The 15,571-nt window shown below is 44.9% G+C and overlaps 1 protein-coding gene across 2 annotated transcripts in view; it reads right to left on the reverse strand.

Moving 5' to 3' along the window:
* HSPBAP1 (HSPB1 associated protein 1) overlaps positions 1-15,571 on the reverse strand; it is a 55,701-nt gene that overhangs the window by 35,334 nt on the left and 4,796 nt on the right. Inside the window, exon 2 of one of the 2 annotated variants that reach the window (XM_002716812.5) lies at positions 3,432-3,617. The exons of the other annotated variant lie outside the window; for it this stretch is intronic. Within the exon in view, the coding sequence (XP_002716858.2) occupies positions 3,432-3,617 (186 nt within the window). The remainder of the gene's footprint in view (positions 1-3,431; positions 3,618-15,571) is intronic. 2 annotated transcript variants of the gene reach the window in all.

A 15,571-nucleotide genomic window follows, 5' to 3' on the forward strand; every position in this document is an offset into this window, starting at 1 on the left:
TAAGAGGCAGAGTTACAGAGACAGAGAGGGAAAGACAGAGAGAAGGTCTTCCATCCACTGGTTCACTCCCCAAATGGCCACAATGGCTGAAGCTGGGCCAATCCGAAACCAGGAGGCAGGAGTTACATTTAGGTCTCCCATGTGGGTATGGGGGCTCAAACACTTGGGCCATCTTCCACTGCTTTCCCATATGGGATGCTGACACCACAGGTGGATGTTTAGCTTACTAAGCCACAGCACCAGCCCCTATTTTCATTTTTTAAAAATACTTATATATATTTATTTGAAAGTCAGAGTTAGAGAAAGAGAGGGGAGAGATACAGAGAGGGGAGTCTTCCCACCAGGATAGTGCTGGTTCACTTCCTAAGTGGCTGCAAAGGCCAGAGCTGAGCCAGGCTGATGCCAGGAGCCAGGAGCTACATTTGGGTCTCCCACATGAGTACAGAGACCCAAACACTTGGGCCATCTTTTGCTGCTTTCCCAGGCCATTAGCAGGGAGCTGGATCAGAAGTGGAGCAGCTGGCACATGAACCAGCACCCATAGAGGATGCCTACATCGCTGGTGGCGGCTTTACCCGCTATGTCACAATTCTGGCTCCAGGGAAATACTTTTAAAAGGAATACCTTGGGGTAGGCATTTGGTGCAGCAGGTAGGATGCGTTTCAGGCTGCCCACATCCTATACTGGACTGCCTAGTTTCCAGTCCCGGCTCTGCTTCAGATTCCAGCTTCTCATTGATATGTACCCTGCGGAGGCAGCAGCAGGTGATGGATGGCTCAGGCACCTGGGTCTCAGCCACCTATGTGGAAGACCCAGATGGAGCTGCCAGCTGCTGACTTTAGCTGGCCCAGCCCTACGTGTTGCAGTCATTTGCAGGGATGGGGCCCACCGGCTGTATAAGGCTCGTGAAATCATTTAGTCTGGTCCTGCCAAGGCAACCACAGGCAGGAATAAAAAATTCAATAAATCTACAGCAGGCTAATTTTTAAGTTGACAATTTTGTGTGGCTTGCAAATGATGTTATAAATGCCCAAATGGCCCTTGGCAGAATAAAGGTTCCCCACCTCTGATAGGAAATGAATATGTGAAATGGAGACCTCTACCTGTCAGTTCTCTCCTCCCTCCCAAGTGTGTGTGTGTGTGTGTGTATGTGCCTTTCAAATAAAATAAACAAACAATTTTTGAAGTAAAAAATTATCAAAACAACTCAGATTGGTAGAAAAATATCTGCAAGTCATGTACCTGACAAGGGCCTAGTACCCAGAATATATGAGGAACCCTCACAACTCAATAACCAAAAGAAAAACACCTCCATTAGAACATAAGCCAAGAATTTGAACAGACATTTCTCCACTAGAACAGCTATAATAGAACCAAGAGATAAGGATGTAGAAAAATTGGAACTTTCATCATCTACTGCTGGTGGAATGTAAAATGTTGCAGCTATTTTTGAAAATGGTTTGGACTTTCCTTGAAGAGTTAAATAGTTACCAGATGAGCCAGCAATTCTACTCCTAGACATGTACCCAAGAGAAATGAACATGTATTTCCACATGAGAACTTGCACACAGATTCTCACAGTAGCATTGTTCATAATGGTCAGAAAGTGAACACAATTCAAATGTTCTTCAGCTCAGGAGTAAATGCCCAAAATGCACATATCCATACAACAGAATATTATTCAGCACTAAAATGAGATGAAAGACTGATACATATAGCCTGCAGGAACCCCGAAAGCACAGTAAGTGAAAGAAGCCAGACCCCAAGGGCCACATACTGCATGATGACCCCATGTGTATGCTACATCCTGAACTGGCAAATTCAGAGAGGTGGAAAGCAGATCAGCACTTGCCAGGGGCTGTGGGCAAAGAAGAATGGACAGCTGCCACTTAAGAGACACTGGGCTTCCTTAGAGGATAGTGAGAATATTCTGGAATAAGATAGTGGTGATGGTGGTTTAACACTGTGAATATACTAAAAACCACGAATTGAATACTATCAAATGGTGAAAATGCTGAATTTTATGTAATATGAATTTCATTTGAATAAAAAAAAAATTTTCTCTACTAGAAATTCAAGAGTACTTTCTCACAACCAGATTTTTTTTTAACTTTTTCTTTTGTGCTTAAGTATTAACTTGAAAATACCAGATTCTTTTGTCTCATCTATAGGATGGAGTAATAATTATACAATTCTAAGAAGGTTTTAAGCAGATTAAGAGAGATAAAATGTTTGAAGCACTCACGACTTGACACAATAGCTCTCAATAAATGGTAACTGTCAGAAGTAGTATTGTATTTGGAGTCTAACCAGGATTTGAAAAAAATGTATCATTCCTATTTCTCTCCAGATTAGAGTGTCACAGACAACTCAGTAAGTGGCAGATTTATTTGGCTAAAATCAAAGAGGAAAAAGCACAATCTTATTTTTACGTTATTGCTGCTGGTCTAGCATTTAATTTTAAAATACAATGAACAGTTCAGTGCATGGTTAGAATAAGAAGCCAGAGAGCTGCAGGTGCAGTAATCCTACCACACCTATCACAAGAGTACAAGGAGTGTTTCTAGACATTAAAACCTAAATAAGTCTATGAAATGTACTCCATGGCCAACATGAGAGAAAGAACCTTAGAGCAGCTTACAGATAAGCTAGGGAATTTTCTAGTTCTGCTTGAGTTATTAATAAATATTAACAGGCGATTTTGCTTCAGTGTTAAACTACTGTGAATATCCAGACTGCCAAATCCACACTGAAATACAAGTTAAACATCAGACAACGGTCACAAACTCCTGTAGATTAGAAACAGCATTGTTTCTTTCCTTTATGTTAACTACATTTTAGAGTAAATGGCAATTGCTTTATCTGACAAGAGGGAAAACATATCAAAATGTTAGTAGTTTTCAGGGAAGAAGGCAGAGCCAGCAAAATATACTTGCTTAAGAGAATGAAAAAAAAAAATAAACAAACAGGCTCACCAACGTTTCATGTTTGTACAACACAATATAGGTCAGGCAGCCGATAAAGCAAAGAGATAAACTGACAACCGGACTAAGCACTATAAATAGCGCCTGGGGCCAGGGATGAAAGGACACATTCTGCGTGGGTGGAGAGAAGCGACGATCCCAGCAGCCTGGTCTTCTATACACTGACAAACACTTACCAGCCTCGCTCCATGTAACACGATCGTGTCCAGCAACATAGACGTGTTACACATGAACAAATACATGTTGTATGGGGTTATTCACCACAGATTCTTTTGGCCTAAGAAAAACCCTGGGTCAAACTGTTCTTTCAAATTTTCCCATAAAATTTTCCTGTCTGTACAGGAAATGGTCAAAAAGGAATGGAAAGAAAGGATTCTTTACAGCACTGTGGGGAATCCAGCAAGGCTGCGGAAGAGCCACTGTGATCCCAAGGAGGTGTGGTCCTACCTGTGTCAGTCCTTTGCAGCCCCATTCTGAATCGGATCTGCTTGCCACCAAGGACCTCAGTAAGGTGTTCAGCCGTCCAGTGTCGTGCCGGCCAATCAAAAACCATGTTACAGAAGACCGCAGGTTGTTGCAAAGACATTATGATTTCTTTGGCCTTCTCTGGTGTAAAAGGTTTGCCATGCTTACCTAGGGAGAGACATAAAAAAAGAAACAGCTACAGGATTATAAAGTTATTTTTATAGAATATAAAGAAAAATAGCTTTGTTTCTGTTATGGCAAATCTTTCTGTGCAAATAAATATTTGGCTTCAAAGGATGATAATTCTTAAATTATTTCTCTCACATTAAATTTTAAATGTTTGAATGTTGGGAAATTTCATTTTCAAAGTCAGAAATGAAGGTTTCATCTTTTTTTTAAAAGGGCTTTCCAACTACTTTTTCAAATTTAAAAAGATGCAATGTTTCTTACACAATATTATTTCCTAAATAGAGGATTATGTAAGAAACGCTGAGGGGAACTACTCCAGAACATCTAGTTTCTGGGTCATCAACAATTCTGTTTGCTAAATCACATGTTTATGCCAAAAAGACTACTCAATTAACACAGCGGACAACCTGGGAGGGGGGGATTATTTTCTATTGTGATTGTAAGAATAAAATGTGTGCTAAAATGGAAATTAGCGATAATCCTCAGCTTGAATTGCATCTTTAAACAGGGGCTATGGCCAAACCAACGCTGCTGCTGGCACAGTACTCAAGTAAATTTCACAGAATCACAGAATATTCATTTAGGATACTACTGGATTGGATAGGAAAGATTAGAAGTCTTTAAATTAAAGAACAAGACATTTCCCTTTAAAGCCATGTTAAGATAGAAGCTTTGGGAGAAGGTTAAAACAAAAGCTTCACATGCTGGTCCATAAAACACAATTTATGGTTCTCAAGAACAATCAGCTAATCCTCTATTTCAATTACTTAATGTGTAATTATACTTAATTCAAGAAATTAGGAAAAGTTCGTAACTAATCCAAATTTCTCCACCACCCAACCTTTTTCTAAACTGATTAAAGGAAAAAGAATGAGGGAGGGCTTTTTATAAAGAACTTGAGTTACTTGTGATTTTCCAAACTCAACACTTGTTTTTAAAAGAACACTAAAACTTGAATCAATTTGGCCTCCTTTCTCAGACAACAGGGCCAGAACTCGGGATTCCTTCCTGAGCTCTCAGTGACTTTGCCCTCTGCAGCTGACAGCTGAGAACAAACAGGGAGGGGGCCGAAGAGCTGGGGACTGCACGGAATGAGAGAGAAGGCCCCACAGGTCTAATGGAAAAAAGACCCCGGCTTTATCTTTAAGCGACCTTTGCATGCTGAAGGGCCTAGAAAAGGATAATATGATGTGGCCAGAAAGAAAATTTTCTGTTCTTCTTGGTTGGGTCTGGGGTTTTGATTTGCATTTTTTCAGATACAGTAACTTCACACTCAATGCTGAATCCACACACTGGCCCACACGTAAAATAATGCAATGCGCCAAATCCTTCCACACTTGGAGTTTCTGGATCCCATGTGTACAAAAGTGGACAAACAACTGGTATTAAATATTTTTAAAGTTTTGCTAGACTGTTGCAGAGAAGGCAAAACTTCTCCTCTACTAGCCCTTAAGAGTCTCTGGCAGGTTCACAGGAGAAAAACATGCAAATTTTATTTAATAAATTTTACGCAAAGACACCCTTTTTTTTTTTTTTTTTTGACAGGCAGAGTGGACAGTGAGAGAGAGAGACAGAGAGAAAGGTCTTCCTTTGCCGTTGGTTCACCCTCCAATGGCCGCCGCGGCCGGCGCGCTGCAGCCAGTGCACCGTGCTGATCCGATGGCAGGAGCCAGGAGCCAGGTGCTTTTCCTGGTCTCCCATGGGGTGCAGGGCCCAAGCACCTGGGCCATCCTCCAGTGCACTCCCTGGCCACAGCAGAGGGCTGGCCTGGAAGAGGGGCAACCGGGACAGAATCCGGCGCCCCAACCGGGACTAGAACCCGGTGTGCCGGCGCCTCTAGGCAGAGGATTAGCCTAGTGAGCCGCAGCGCCGGCCAAAGACACCCTCTTAAGAAAAAGAAAATACAGAAGCAGTTAGGGCCTAGCAGTCATAACTAAGTTAGATAGTCGTAAATTGTGAAAACAAGACAAGACAAAGGGGCTTGGGGGAGGGCAGCTAATTCAGCCAAGTAGGAAGGTAAGGGTTAGTCCAACAAGGTCTGTACCAGTTTTGCTCAGCCTGGGCTCCCTGACTCTGGTTACTTCCCCTCTCCTCCCTTTCCCAGTACAAGGAGAGTACCTGTCCCATTCGAGTTTTATCTCCTGCTCTTTGGGAAGAAAAAGGAAGGTCAAAGAGATCTTACGTCGCAGCTCACTAGGCTAATCCTCCACCTTGCGCCGCCAGCACACCAGGTTCTAGTCCCGGTTGGGGCGCCGGATTCTGTCCCGGTTGCCCCTCTTCCAGGACAGCTCTCTGCTGTGGCCTGGGAGTGCAGTGGAGGATGGCCCAAGTGCTTGGGCCCTGCACCCCATGGGAGACCAGGATGAGTACCTGGCTCTTGCCATCGGATCAGCGTGATGCGCTGGCCGCGGCGGCCATTGGAGGGTGAACCAACGGCAAAGGAAGACCTTTCTCTCTGTCTCTCTCTCTCACTGTCCACTCTGCCTGTCAAACAATAAAAATAAAAAATAAAAAATAAAAAAAAGAAAGTGCTGTTGACCCAAAATAATCAAGATAAGCGGCTCTCTGGAGGCAGCATATTTTGATCTCCTCCACTAAGAAGATACAGTACTTCATGATGCATTCTGTTTTTCAGGACATGCAAACTGGAACCATCCTTTGGGAAATAACTGGGAAGATGAAGCAGAAGTCCCAGTGAATCATTCACTTGATCCCAATAACTCATGTTATAGAAACAGACTCTAACATATTCATCATAAGCTACAACTACATCTCTCTAGATATTCTTACATCTTGTATGTAGCATACATATACACACAAGATGTCTACTACCACATTATAACAATTGGAAATACAAACTAAAAGCTTCAAAATAGGAAAGCCTTTAATAATCTTTTTTTTTTTTTTTTTTTTTGACAGGCAGAGCTAGACAGTGAGAGAGAGAGAGAGAGAGAAAGGTCTTCCTTCCGTTGGTTCACCCCCCCAAATGGCTGCTATGGCCGGTGCACTGAGCCGATCTGAAGCCATGAGCCAGGTGCTTCCTCCTGGTCTCCCATGCAGGTGCAGGGCCCAAGCACTTGGGCCATCCTCCACTACACTCCTGGGCCACAGCAGAGAGCTGGACTGGAAGAGGAGCAACCAGGACAGAATCCGGCGCCCCGACCAGGACTAGAACCCGGAGTGCTGGCGCCGCAGGCGGAAGATTAGCTTAGCGAGCCGCGGCGCTGGCCAGCCTTTAATAAATTATGCCATAGCAATCTCATCGAATATTATATCTTTAAAAATAAAAATGAGAGCTGTGTAGAAATAAGTGGAGCATAAGATGGAAAGAGAGGGAGTAGGGACTGAAACAGAATCAGAGAACTGTTCCAACAGCCAAGTGAGAAGCGTGATACATTATCACGCCCTGTACAATAAGGGATGGCAGTGAAGAAGGCAGAGATGATAGAGATGGAGAGATACTACGAGAATAATAACAAAGCCTACTACAACCAGAGATGTGGGATGTGAGGCAGGTGCAGCCAAAAGGAAGATAGAGGTTTCCAGACTTGGGGACTTACCATAAAAGTAAGAAGCAACACAGCTCACTCTGTTGGGAAGATGAAGAGTTTGATTTTGAACATGGTGCTGATAATATCACGCATTACTTGCATAATGCTTTCCTGTTTCTCATGTACTGTTGCATACATTAAAACACAAATGCTCATCTGATCCTATAAGAAGTCTGAAAAATGCAGCCAGAGAAGGTACGAAGGATGAAATGGACGCTTAGATGTCACACAAACTGCCACTAGACATCAGGCCCCCTGATTCAAAGTCCATTGTTCTTTCCACTGCCAGGGAATTAAAACAGTCAGACTTAAACCTGGGTTGAAAACTCAGGAGAGGCTATGACCTGGAAAGATGAACACACTCAGCAAAGCTTAAGATCAGTTCACAGAAAATGATGCACGCATGCTTTGGGCAGAGAATATTCTGGGGAGCAGGTAGGAAGGGGCTCTTATACTTGCAACAGAAACTGCCAGTGGCCCATTTACCCAATACACATTCACTTCTTCCTAACAGAACTCTGCACAAGAGAAATGGGTGAAAAACTACAGGTCCAAGATGTCTTTGTAAACAAGAGTGGCCAGAGATGTATTTGGAAGTTGCTGAGTCAGCCCCTCTGCCCTAATTCTTCTATACGCACCACCATACTGACTGCAAAGAAGACATGATGCTTAGCCATCTTGGAAGACAAAAGAAAGGACCGGGAATTCACAAGCACTGGCAAAAAGAATGTAAAGATGTCCACCCCTGTGCCACTGAAGCAACACAAGCCAGCTTCTAACTCCGGAATGTACTGGGTAAGAAAAAATAATCCTAGAGTTAAGACTTGCTTCTGAGGCTTGTCATTTTCCAGGACAACCGTATTTTCTCTATCATGCACTGTGTGGCCTGGGCTGGATGAATCCTGGCTGGCCTGACCCACCACGGCATTCTTTCAGTTCTGATATTGTAAGCTTGTAAAAGACTCAACCTATCAACACTTTGCTTCTAGAACTTTAAAGAAGGCACCTGCGCTGTGACATAGCAGGTGAAGCTACTATCTGCAGTGCTGGTATCCCAGCTGCTCCACTTCCAATCCAGCTCCCTGCTAATGTGCCTGGGAAAAGCAGAGGAGGATGGCCCAAGCCCTTGGGTCCCTGCACCCATGTGGCAGACCCAGAGGAAACATCTGGCTCCTGACTTAGGCCTGACCCAGCCCTGGTCATTGTGGCCCTTTGGGGAGTGAACCAGTGGATGGGAGACTTCCCTGTCCCCCATCTCTTTATTATGCTTTCAAATAAATAAATCTTAAAAAAAAAAAAAACACTTTAAAGAGCAGAGAAAAACAGAAGCACCAGTGCCTCTGGGGTAGGAATTTATTTATTCTATTTATCTTGACTCACAGATTATCAATACATCATGACTCTGAATACTCCCCAAAAGGGTCGCATATCTGGGTAGACACATCTGGCTATAAATACATACACAGGCATCAGTAACAGATGAGTACTGCTTTGATAAAGTAGTTTCAAAGAAGTAACTATTTTCTCTAACACAATGCTAATTAAAAAAAAAGTATTTAATGATCTGATCTAAAAATTCCAAACACCCCAGATACTCTTTCATAGGAAACTGACCTCCAAAACCAAAATTTGCTGAGAAAGCACTTTGCCTAGCGACCAAAATATATTAAATACATGAACATGCTACATGAATGAAAAGTGCTATAAAGGATGTGTAAAACAGCAGTAGGACATTCACCCTAATAGGAAATTAGCATATTTGCAGAATTTCAGGCCCATCAGTGAAATAAAACAATCAGCTGGGTGTGAGATAAAACTAATTTGGCTTCTGATAGTTTAATCAACAATGAACTGGGCCATTAAATTAACAAGCTTAAGTGTAACAATTTCCTTTAAAGAATGCAATGCTGCATGGTATTAATTATATAGCCTAGGGATGCACCCATTCATTCCATGTCCAGAATATTTTCAAAGACTTATACACATTCTGAAGCAACTTCAAGCGCCTTTACAGGGTAAGTGAATTCCGGTCTACCTTGCAGCAAGCAACACCTTCTAACTAGGTAATTTGCAAACTGCTGAAGAAACAGGTTAGCGATCTAGGTGTTAGACTACAGCATTGTCTCCTTCCTAGGGTAGCACCTCATCCAGTCCATCTGTTACCGCCTTGGTTACAACTAATGCATTGGAGGCAATGAAACACCATCAGCAAATTGCTTTTTTCTCAGTAATTTTTTAAAAACTCATGCACAGTGCAAGACTATTTGGAGCCTGATTTCTCTGAATTTGCTAGCAACCTGGCATCAATTAATAGCTAGCCTGAAATTCAGAGATTTAGAACTGAAGACAAAAATAAGGAACATTTACCAAGTTTCCAAATATTGACAGAACAATGATGTTGAAACTGAAACTAACTTGTCTCGTGTCAAGATATATAATTTTTTTCCAATTCTGATTTGTCTCTATTGCTATTATTCTTTTTTTTTTTTTTTTTTTTTTGACAGGCAGAGTGGACAGTGGGAGAGAGAGAGAGAGAAAGGTCTTCCTTTGCCGTTGGTTCACCCTCCAATGGCCGCCGCGGCCGCGCACCGCGCCGATCTGAAGGCAGGAGCCAGGTGCTTCTCCTGGTCTCCCATGGGGTGCAGGGCCCAAGCACTTGGGCCATCCTCCACTGCACTCCCGGGCCATAGCAGAGAGTTGGCCTGGAAGGGGGGCAACCGGGACAGAATCCGGCGCCCTGACCGGGACTAGAACCTGGTGTGCCAGCGCCTCAAGGAGGAGGATTAGCCTATTGAGCCGCGGCGCTGGCCTGCTATTATTCCTTTAAAATTCTATTTATTGAAGAGGCAGGTAGAGAAAGAAAAGATAACAAGCACGTGCTCCCATCCCCTGGAAAACTCCCCAAGGGCCTGCATGGCAGGGGCCGCGCTGTGCCGGGGCCAACACTGTGGCCTCCCAGGGTCTGCGCTGGTAGGAAGCCAGAGCCAGAGTCAGGAATTGAACTCAGGCATTCTGCTATGGGATGCAGGTGTCTTTTTCTTTCTTTCTTTAAGATTTTATTTATTTATTTGAGAGGCAGAGTAACAGAGAGAGGGAGAGACAGAGAGAAAGGTCTTCCATCTGCTGGTTTACTCCCTAGATGGCTGCAATGACCAGAGCTGGGTTGATCTGAAGCCAGGAGCCAGGAGCTTCTTCCAGGTCTCCCACATGGGTGCAGGGGCCCAAGCACTTGGGTCATCTTCCACTGCTTTCCCAGGCCATAGTGAGAGCTGGATTGGAAGGGGAGTAGCAGGGATACAAATCAGTGCTCATATAGGATGCTGGAGCTGCAAGTGGAGGCTTAGCCCACTTCACCACAGTGCCAGGCTGGGGTTGCAGGTGTCTTAACCACTATTGCTAAATGCTCAGATATGCCCCAGGTAAAATTTTAATGGGAAAATTATCAAGGCTAAAAAACTTGCAGAAGGTGACATAAGAGTAAGTCACAATACAGATAATCACTACAGTGATACAGCATGAATAGAAAACTGGGTCCTGGTATGTTGAAGTAATTTATTTTTGAATATATGCACATGCATGTGTTAAGTAGGAAGTCAGATAAGAGCTTATGTGTGTGTGACATAAAGGCCTAAAGAGTTGACATCTAGGTCCAGCATATGCATCTCAAAGTCATCCCGATAACGTTTCAGGGGCAGCCCAGGATTTGTATCCTGCCCTGCACCTTCTACCCGATAACCTGCCAGGTGGGGGTCCCTGCCCATTCTGCCTGATAATCTTCCAGGTGCAGCCCAGTATCTGCACTTCAAATGCGCCCAGCCCCTTCTACCCGATAACTATCCTTCCTCTAAGGCTCCTCTAAGGCGGGTCTACGCCAGCCAGGCTTCCTCCTGTATGATAACTTCAGGAGGAAAACTCAGATAGGAGATTTTCTATTTAAATCAAAGAAGTCCTTTGTTCCAAGAGGAGCAGAGGTGGGGAGGCAAGACCCATCCCCTTAAAAACCCCCGGCCTCAACCGGACTGCACGCTCAGCCCTCTGCCTCTATGCTGAGCTGCCCGCCTGGCCTGGCCAGGTGTACTCCACTCAACCATGTAACCTTGCTCTTCCCCCAGTCCAAGCGACTGGGCACTCTCAGGTTCTGTCTGGAGAGGTGCCCACCTGTTCTTACGGATGTCCCTACCCTAATAAACCTGCTATTTTACTTTTCACTACTCTCTGTCTCATGTCTGAATTCTTTCTTGCACAAAGAACCCTGGCATTCATTGGTAATACATGTATACGACATAATCTGATAAATTTTTAAAAAGATTTATTTCTCTATTTGAAAGAGCTAGAGAGAGGTAGAGGCAGAGAGAGAGAGAGAGAGAGATAGAGAGAGAAGGAGCGAGAGAGAGAGAGGTCTTCCATCTGCTGGTTCATTCCTCAAATGTCTGCAACAGTCAGAGCTGGGCTGATCTAAAGGGAGGAGTCAGAAGCTTCCGCCAGGTCTCCCATGGGAGTGCAGGGGCCCAAGGACTTGGGCCATCTTCCACTGCCTTCTCAGGCCACAGCAGAGAGCTGGATCAGAAGTGGAGCAGCCAGGAATTGAACTGACGCCCATATGGGATGCCGGCACTGCAAACAGCAGCCCCACCCACTATGCCATGGCACTAGCCTCATAATCTGGTAACTACTATATACACATATAAGAAATTTAAAAGCCTCTGGAATGGGAGATATTAGAATAAAAATTAACAATCACTAGGGCCATGTCAAAAACAAACCTTGATGGAATCATAAAAATACAATCTAACTGAATGACTGTGTTGTACCAGACTAAATAGTGAAACTTACACTCGAGAGGGAGAGCTCAAGAGAGAGGGAGAGGAAGGGAAGAAGGGAGGGAGGGAGGGAGGGAGGGAAGGAGGGAGAGAGGGAGGGAGCGAGGGAGAGAAATCTTCCACCTGTTGGTTTACTCCCCAGATGGCTGCAATGGCCAGGGGTGGGCCAGACTGAAGCTAGGAACGTCATCCGGGTCTCTGACAAGAGTGCAGAGAAAAATTTTCATTTTGTAGCTACTCACTTTAAAATGTCCGCAAAAACTAAGAAAGCTGTCCTGAAAGGTAACTTACTACTTAGGTAGAATTACAAATAGTCATAAATCCTTTGCATTTCAAGGACCAAAAAGGCAATCCTTTGCCACTGAAGAAACCACAAGTGTTAGTGTTGAGGCTGTTCTGCCAGTTTTGTCAATGCCAAGGTTGGTTGTGGCAGTGAACACCCAGCCAGACTCAGATTGGGCAGTCACATTGGAACGGTCACCAGGGGTTCATGAGCCTTTTACTTTTCCTTGTCTGCTTGTATATCTTGCCCAGGTAATCCAGAATATTTGACTTCTTCTCAAAAGACGGTTCAAAAATAATACTCCTTTTTTTTAAAGGTTCATTTTATTTATTTGAAAGGGAGAGTTGCAGAGAGAGAGAGAGAGGGCGAATCTTCCATCTGCTAGTTCACTTCCCAGATGGCTGCAACAGCCAGGGCTGGGCCACACTGAAGCCAGGAGCCAGCAGTGTCACCTGGGTCTCCCCACTGGGTATAGTGGCCCAAGCACTTCAGCCACGTTCTGCTGCTTTCCCAGGCATATAAGCAGAGAGCTGGATGGGAAGTAGAGCAGCAGGGACTCTAACCGGCGCCCCTATGGGATGCTGGCGCTGTAGGTGCTGGCTTAACCCACAATGCCACAACACTGACCCCCAAAATAATACTTCTACATTCAAAAGTAATATTTGTATTAAACCTAAAGCAAGGAAAAAAATTAAGTATATATTTTAAGAGAAGTTAACACCGGCGCCGCGGCTCACTAGGCTAATCCTCTGACTTGCAGCGCCGGCACACCGGGTTCTAGTCCTGGTCGGGGCGCCGGATTCTGTCCTGGCTGCCCCTCTTCCAAAGGCCAGCTCTCTGCTGTGGCCTGGGAGTGCAGTGGAGGATGGCCCAAGTACTTGGGCCTTGCGCCCCATGGGAGACCAGGAGAAGTACCTGGCTCCTGGCTTCGGATCAGCACGGTGCGCCGGCCGCGGCGGCCATTGGAGGGTGAACCAACGGCAAAGGAAGACCTTTCTCTCTGTCTCTCTCTCTTACTGTCCACTCTGCCGGTCAAAAAAAAAAAAAAAAAGAGAGAGAAGTTAACACTAGAAAGAAAGATTGTATAAAGTACTACTACCAAAGTTTTGGAATGCTAAGTATCTTCAAAATTTCTACCAGAATGTTTTCAGTTAACTCCAGCCTCCTCTAAATAAATTTCCCATAATTGAAAATAAACTGATTATTGAATCTTACTTTTTTTTTTTTTTTTGACAGGCAGAGTTAGTGAGAGACAGAAAGAAAGGTCTTCCTTCCGTTGGTTCACCCCCCAAATGGCTGCTACAGCCGACGCTGTGCTGATCCGAAGCCAGGAGCCAGGTGCCTCCTCCTGGTCTCCCATGCAGGTGCAGGGCCCAAGCACTTGGGCCATCTTCCCCTGCCTTCTCGGGCCACAGCAGAGAGCTGGACTGGAAGAGGAGCAACTGGGACAGAACCAGCGCCCCAAATGGGACAAGAACCCGAGTGCCGACGCCGCAGGTGGAGGATTAGCCTAGTGAGCTGTGGCACTGGCCTGAAATTTTTATTAAAAAACAGTCAATAGTGGTGCCGACACTGTGGCGTAGCGGGTAAAGCCACCACCTGCAGTGTCGGCATCCCATATGGGCGCCGATTTGTGTTCCGGCTGCTCCACTTCCGACTCAGCTCTCTGCTAAGGCCTGGGAAAGCAGTAGAAGATGGCCCAAGTCCTTGGGCCCCTGCACCTGCATGGGAGACCTGGAGGAGGCTCCTGGTTCCTGCCTTTGGACTGGCACAGCTCCAGCCGTTGCGGCCAACTGGGGAGTGAACCATCAGATGGAAGACTTTTCTCCCTCTCTCTCCCTCCCTCTTCCTCCCTCTCTTTCCCTCTCTCTCTCCTCTCTCTATGTAACTCTTTCAAATAAAATAATTCTTAAAAAAAAAAAAAAAGTCAATAGGAAGGTCTCAAAGAGGTATCTGCACATCCAAGGTAATGGCAGCATCACATAAAAGCCAAGTGGTGGAGGCACCCCAAAGCCGCTGAGAGCTGAACGCTCACACACAGTGGGTATTACACAACCTCACATCCTAGGAAGGGAGACAAAGCACCTCTGGGAAGGAATGCAGCAGCCTTGGAACAGCCCCGTAGTTACACTACAAAGTCCTGCCCATACCCCAGTAAGCTTACAGGTGGTCCCAGCCTTCCCCACTAAGAAAGCACCCCAGCAGAATCCTCTCTGCCCAGTCTGAAGACCCTGTGCAGTAAAACTGTGGGAGGAACTTCACCTATTGCACACGCAGCAAACGTTCTGTCCAGCAGAAGAGGGTGGGGGGAAGGAGAAAGGGCAGGAAGACCTGGACCCCCATTTCCTTATAAGCCCCAATCTAAATGCAGACTGTGTAAATGCAATGCCCACCTGATGTGTCAGGTGTACTCTCTTCATTAAACTTTGCTCCCATGCTTACCCCAGGCTGAATGACTGGGTGCTGTCTCTCAGATCTGCCTGGAGAGGTGCCCATCTGTTCCGACAGCTGCACTACTCCGTTAATCTTGTTTTCCTGCTTATCACTCTTCTCTGCCTCATGCCTGAAGGAACCTCTACTCCAGCCATCTCTTATAACAAAGACTTAATGCTAAGTGAAACAAACCAGTAACAAAAGGAGAAATATTGCATGATTCCACCTGCGTGAGCTATCTAAAGTGGTCAGATTCACAGAAACAAAGCAAAATGGTGCTTACTAGAGGCTGAGGGGAGTAACTGTTTCATCAGAGTATGTTTCAGATATGCAAGATAAAACACAAGTTCTGGAGGACTCTTTCGCTCCAGTGTGACTCTACATAACACTACTGAACTGCACACTTCACATGCGGTTAACATGGCTGCTATGGTTTGAACGTTTCTCTTCCAAAATTCAGGTGTTCAAACTTGATGGTCAACGTGATAGTGTTAAGAGGTAGTTAGGTGATGAGGGTTTCTCCCTTGGGAATGAGATGAAGGCCCTTAGCAGAGAGGCTGCACACAGCATTAGGCTAGAGCGCCCTCCCACCGAGTGAGGCAACAGGTGCCTTCCGGGAAGCAGAGCGCAGTCCCCCCCAGACAACCCAACTGGAGGGTGCCTTTGATCTTGGACTTCCCAGTTTCTAAAGAGCAGGAAAATACATTGCTACTCTTTATAAACTACCCAGTCTTCAGTCTTTAGCTACAACAGCATTATGAATTAAGACCACGGTAAATTTTATGTCATGTATTTTTACTGAAACAAAATGATTTCTTTTTTTTAATTAATTAATTATTATTATTA

The sequence above is a fragment of the Oryctolagus cuniculus genome, chromosome 4 (assembly GCF_964237555.1).
Source record: "Oryctolagus cuniculus chromosome 4, mOryCun1.1, whole genome shotgun sequence".
NCBI classification, from domain to species: domain Eukaryota; kingdom Metazoa; phylum Chordata; class Mammalia; order Lagomorpha; family Leporidae; genus Oryctolagus; species Oryctolagus cuniculus.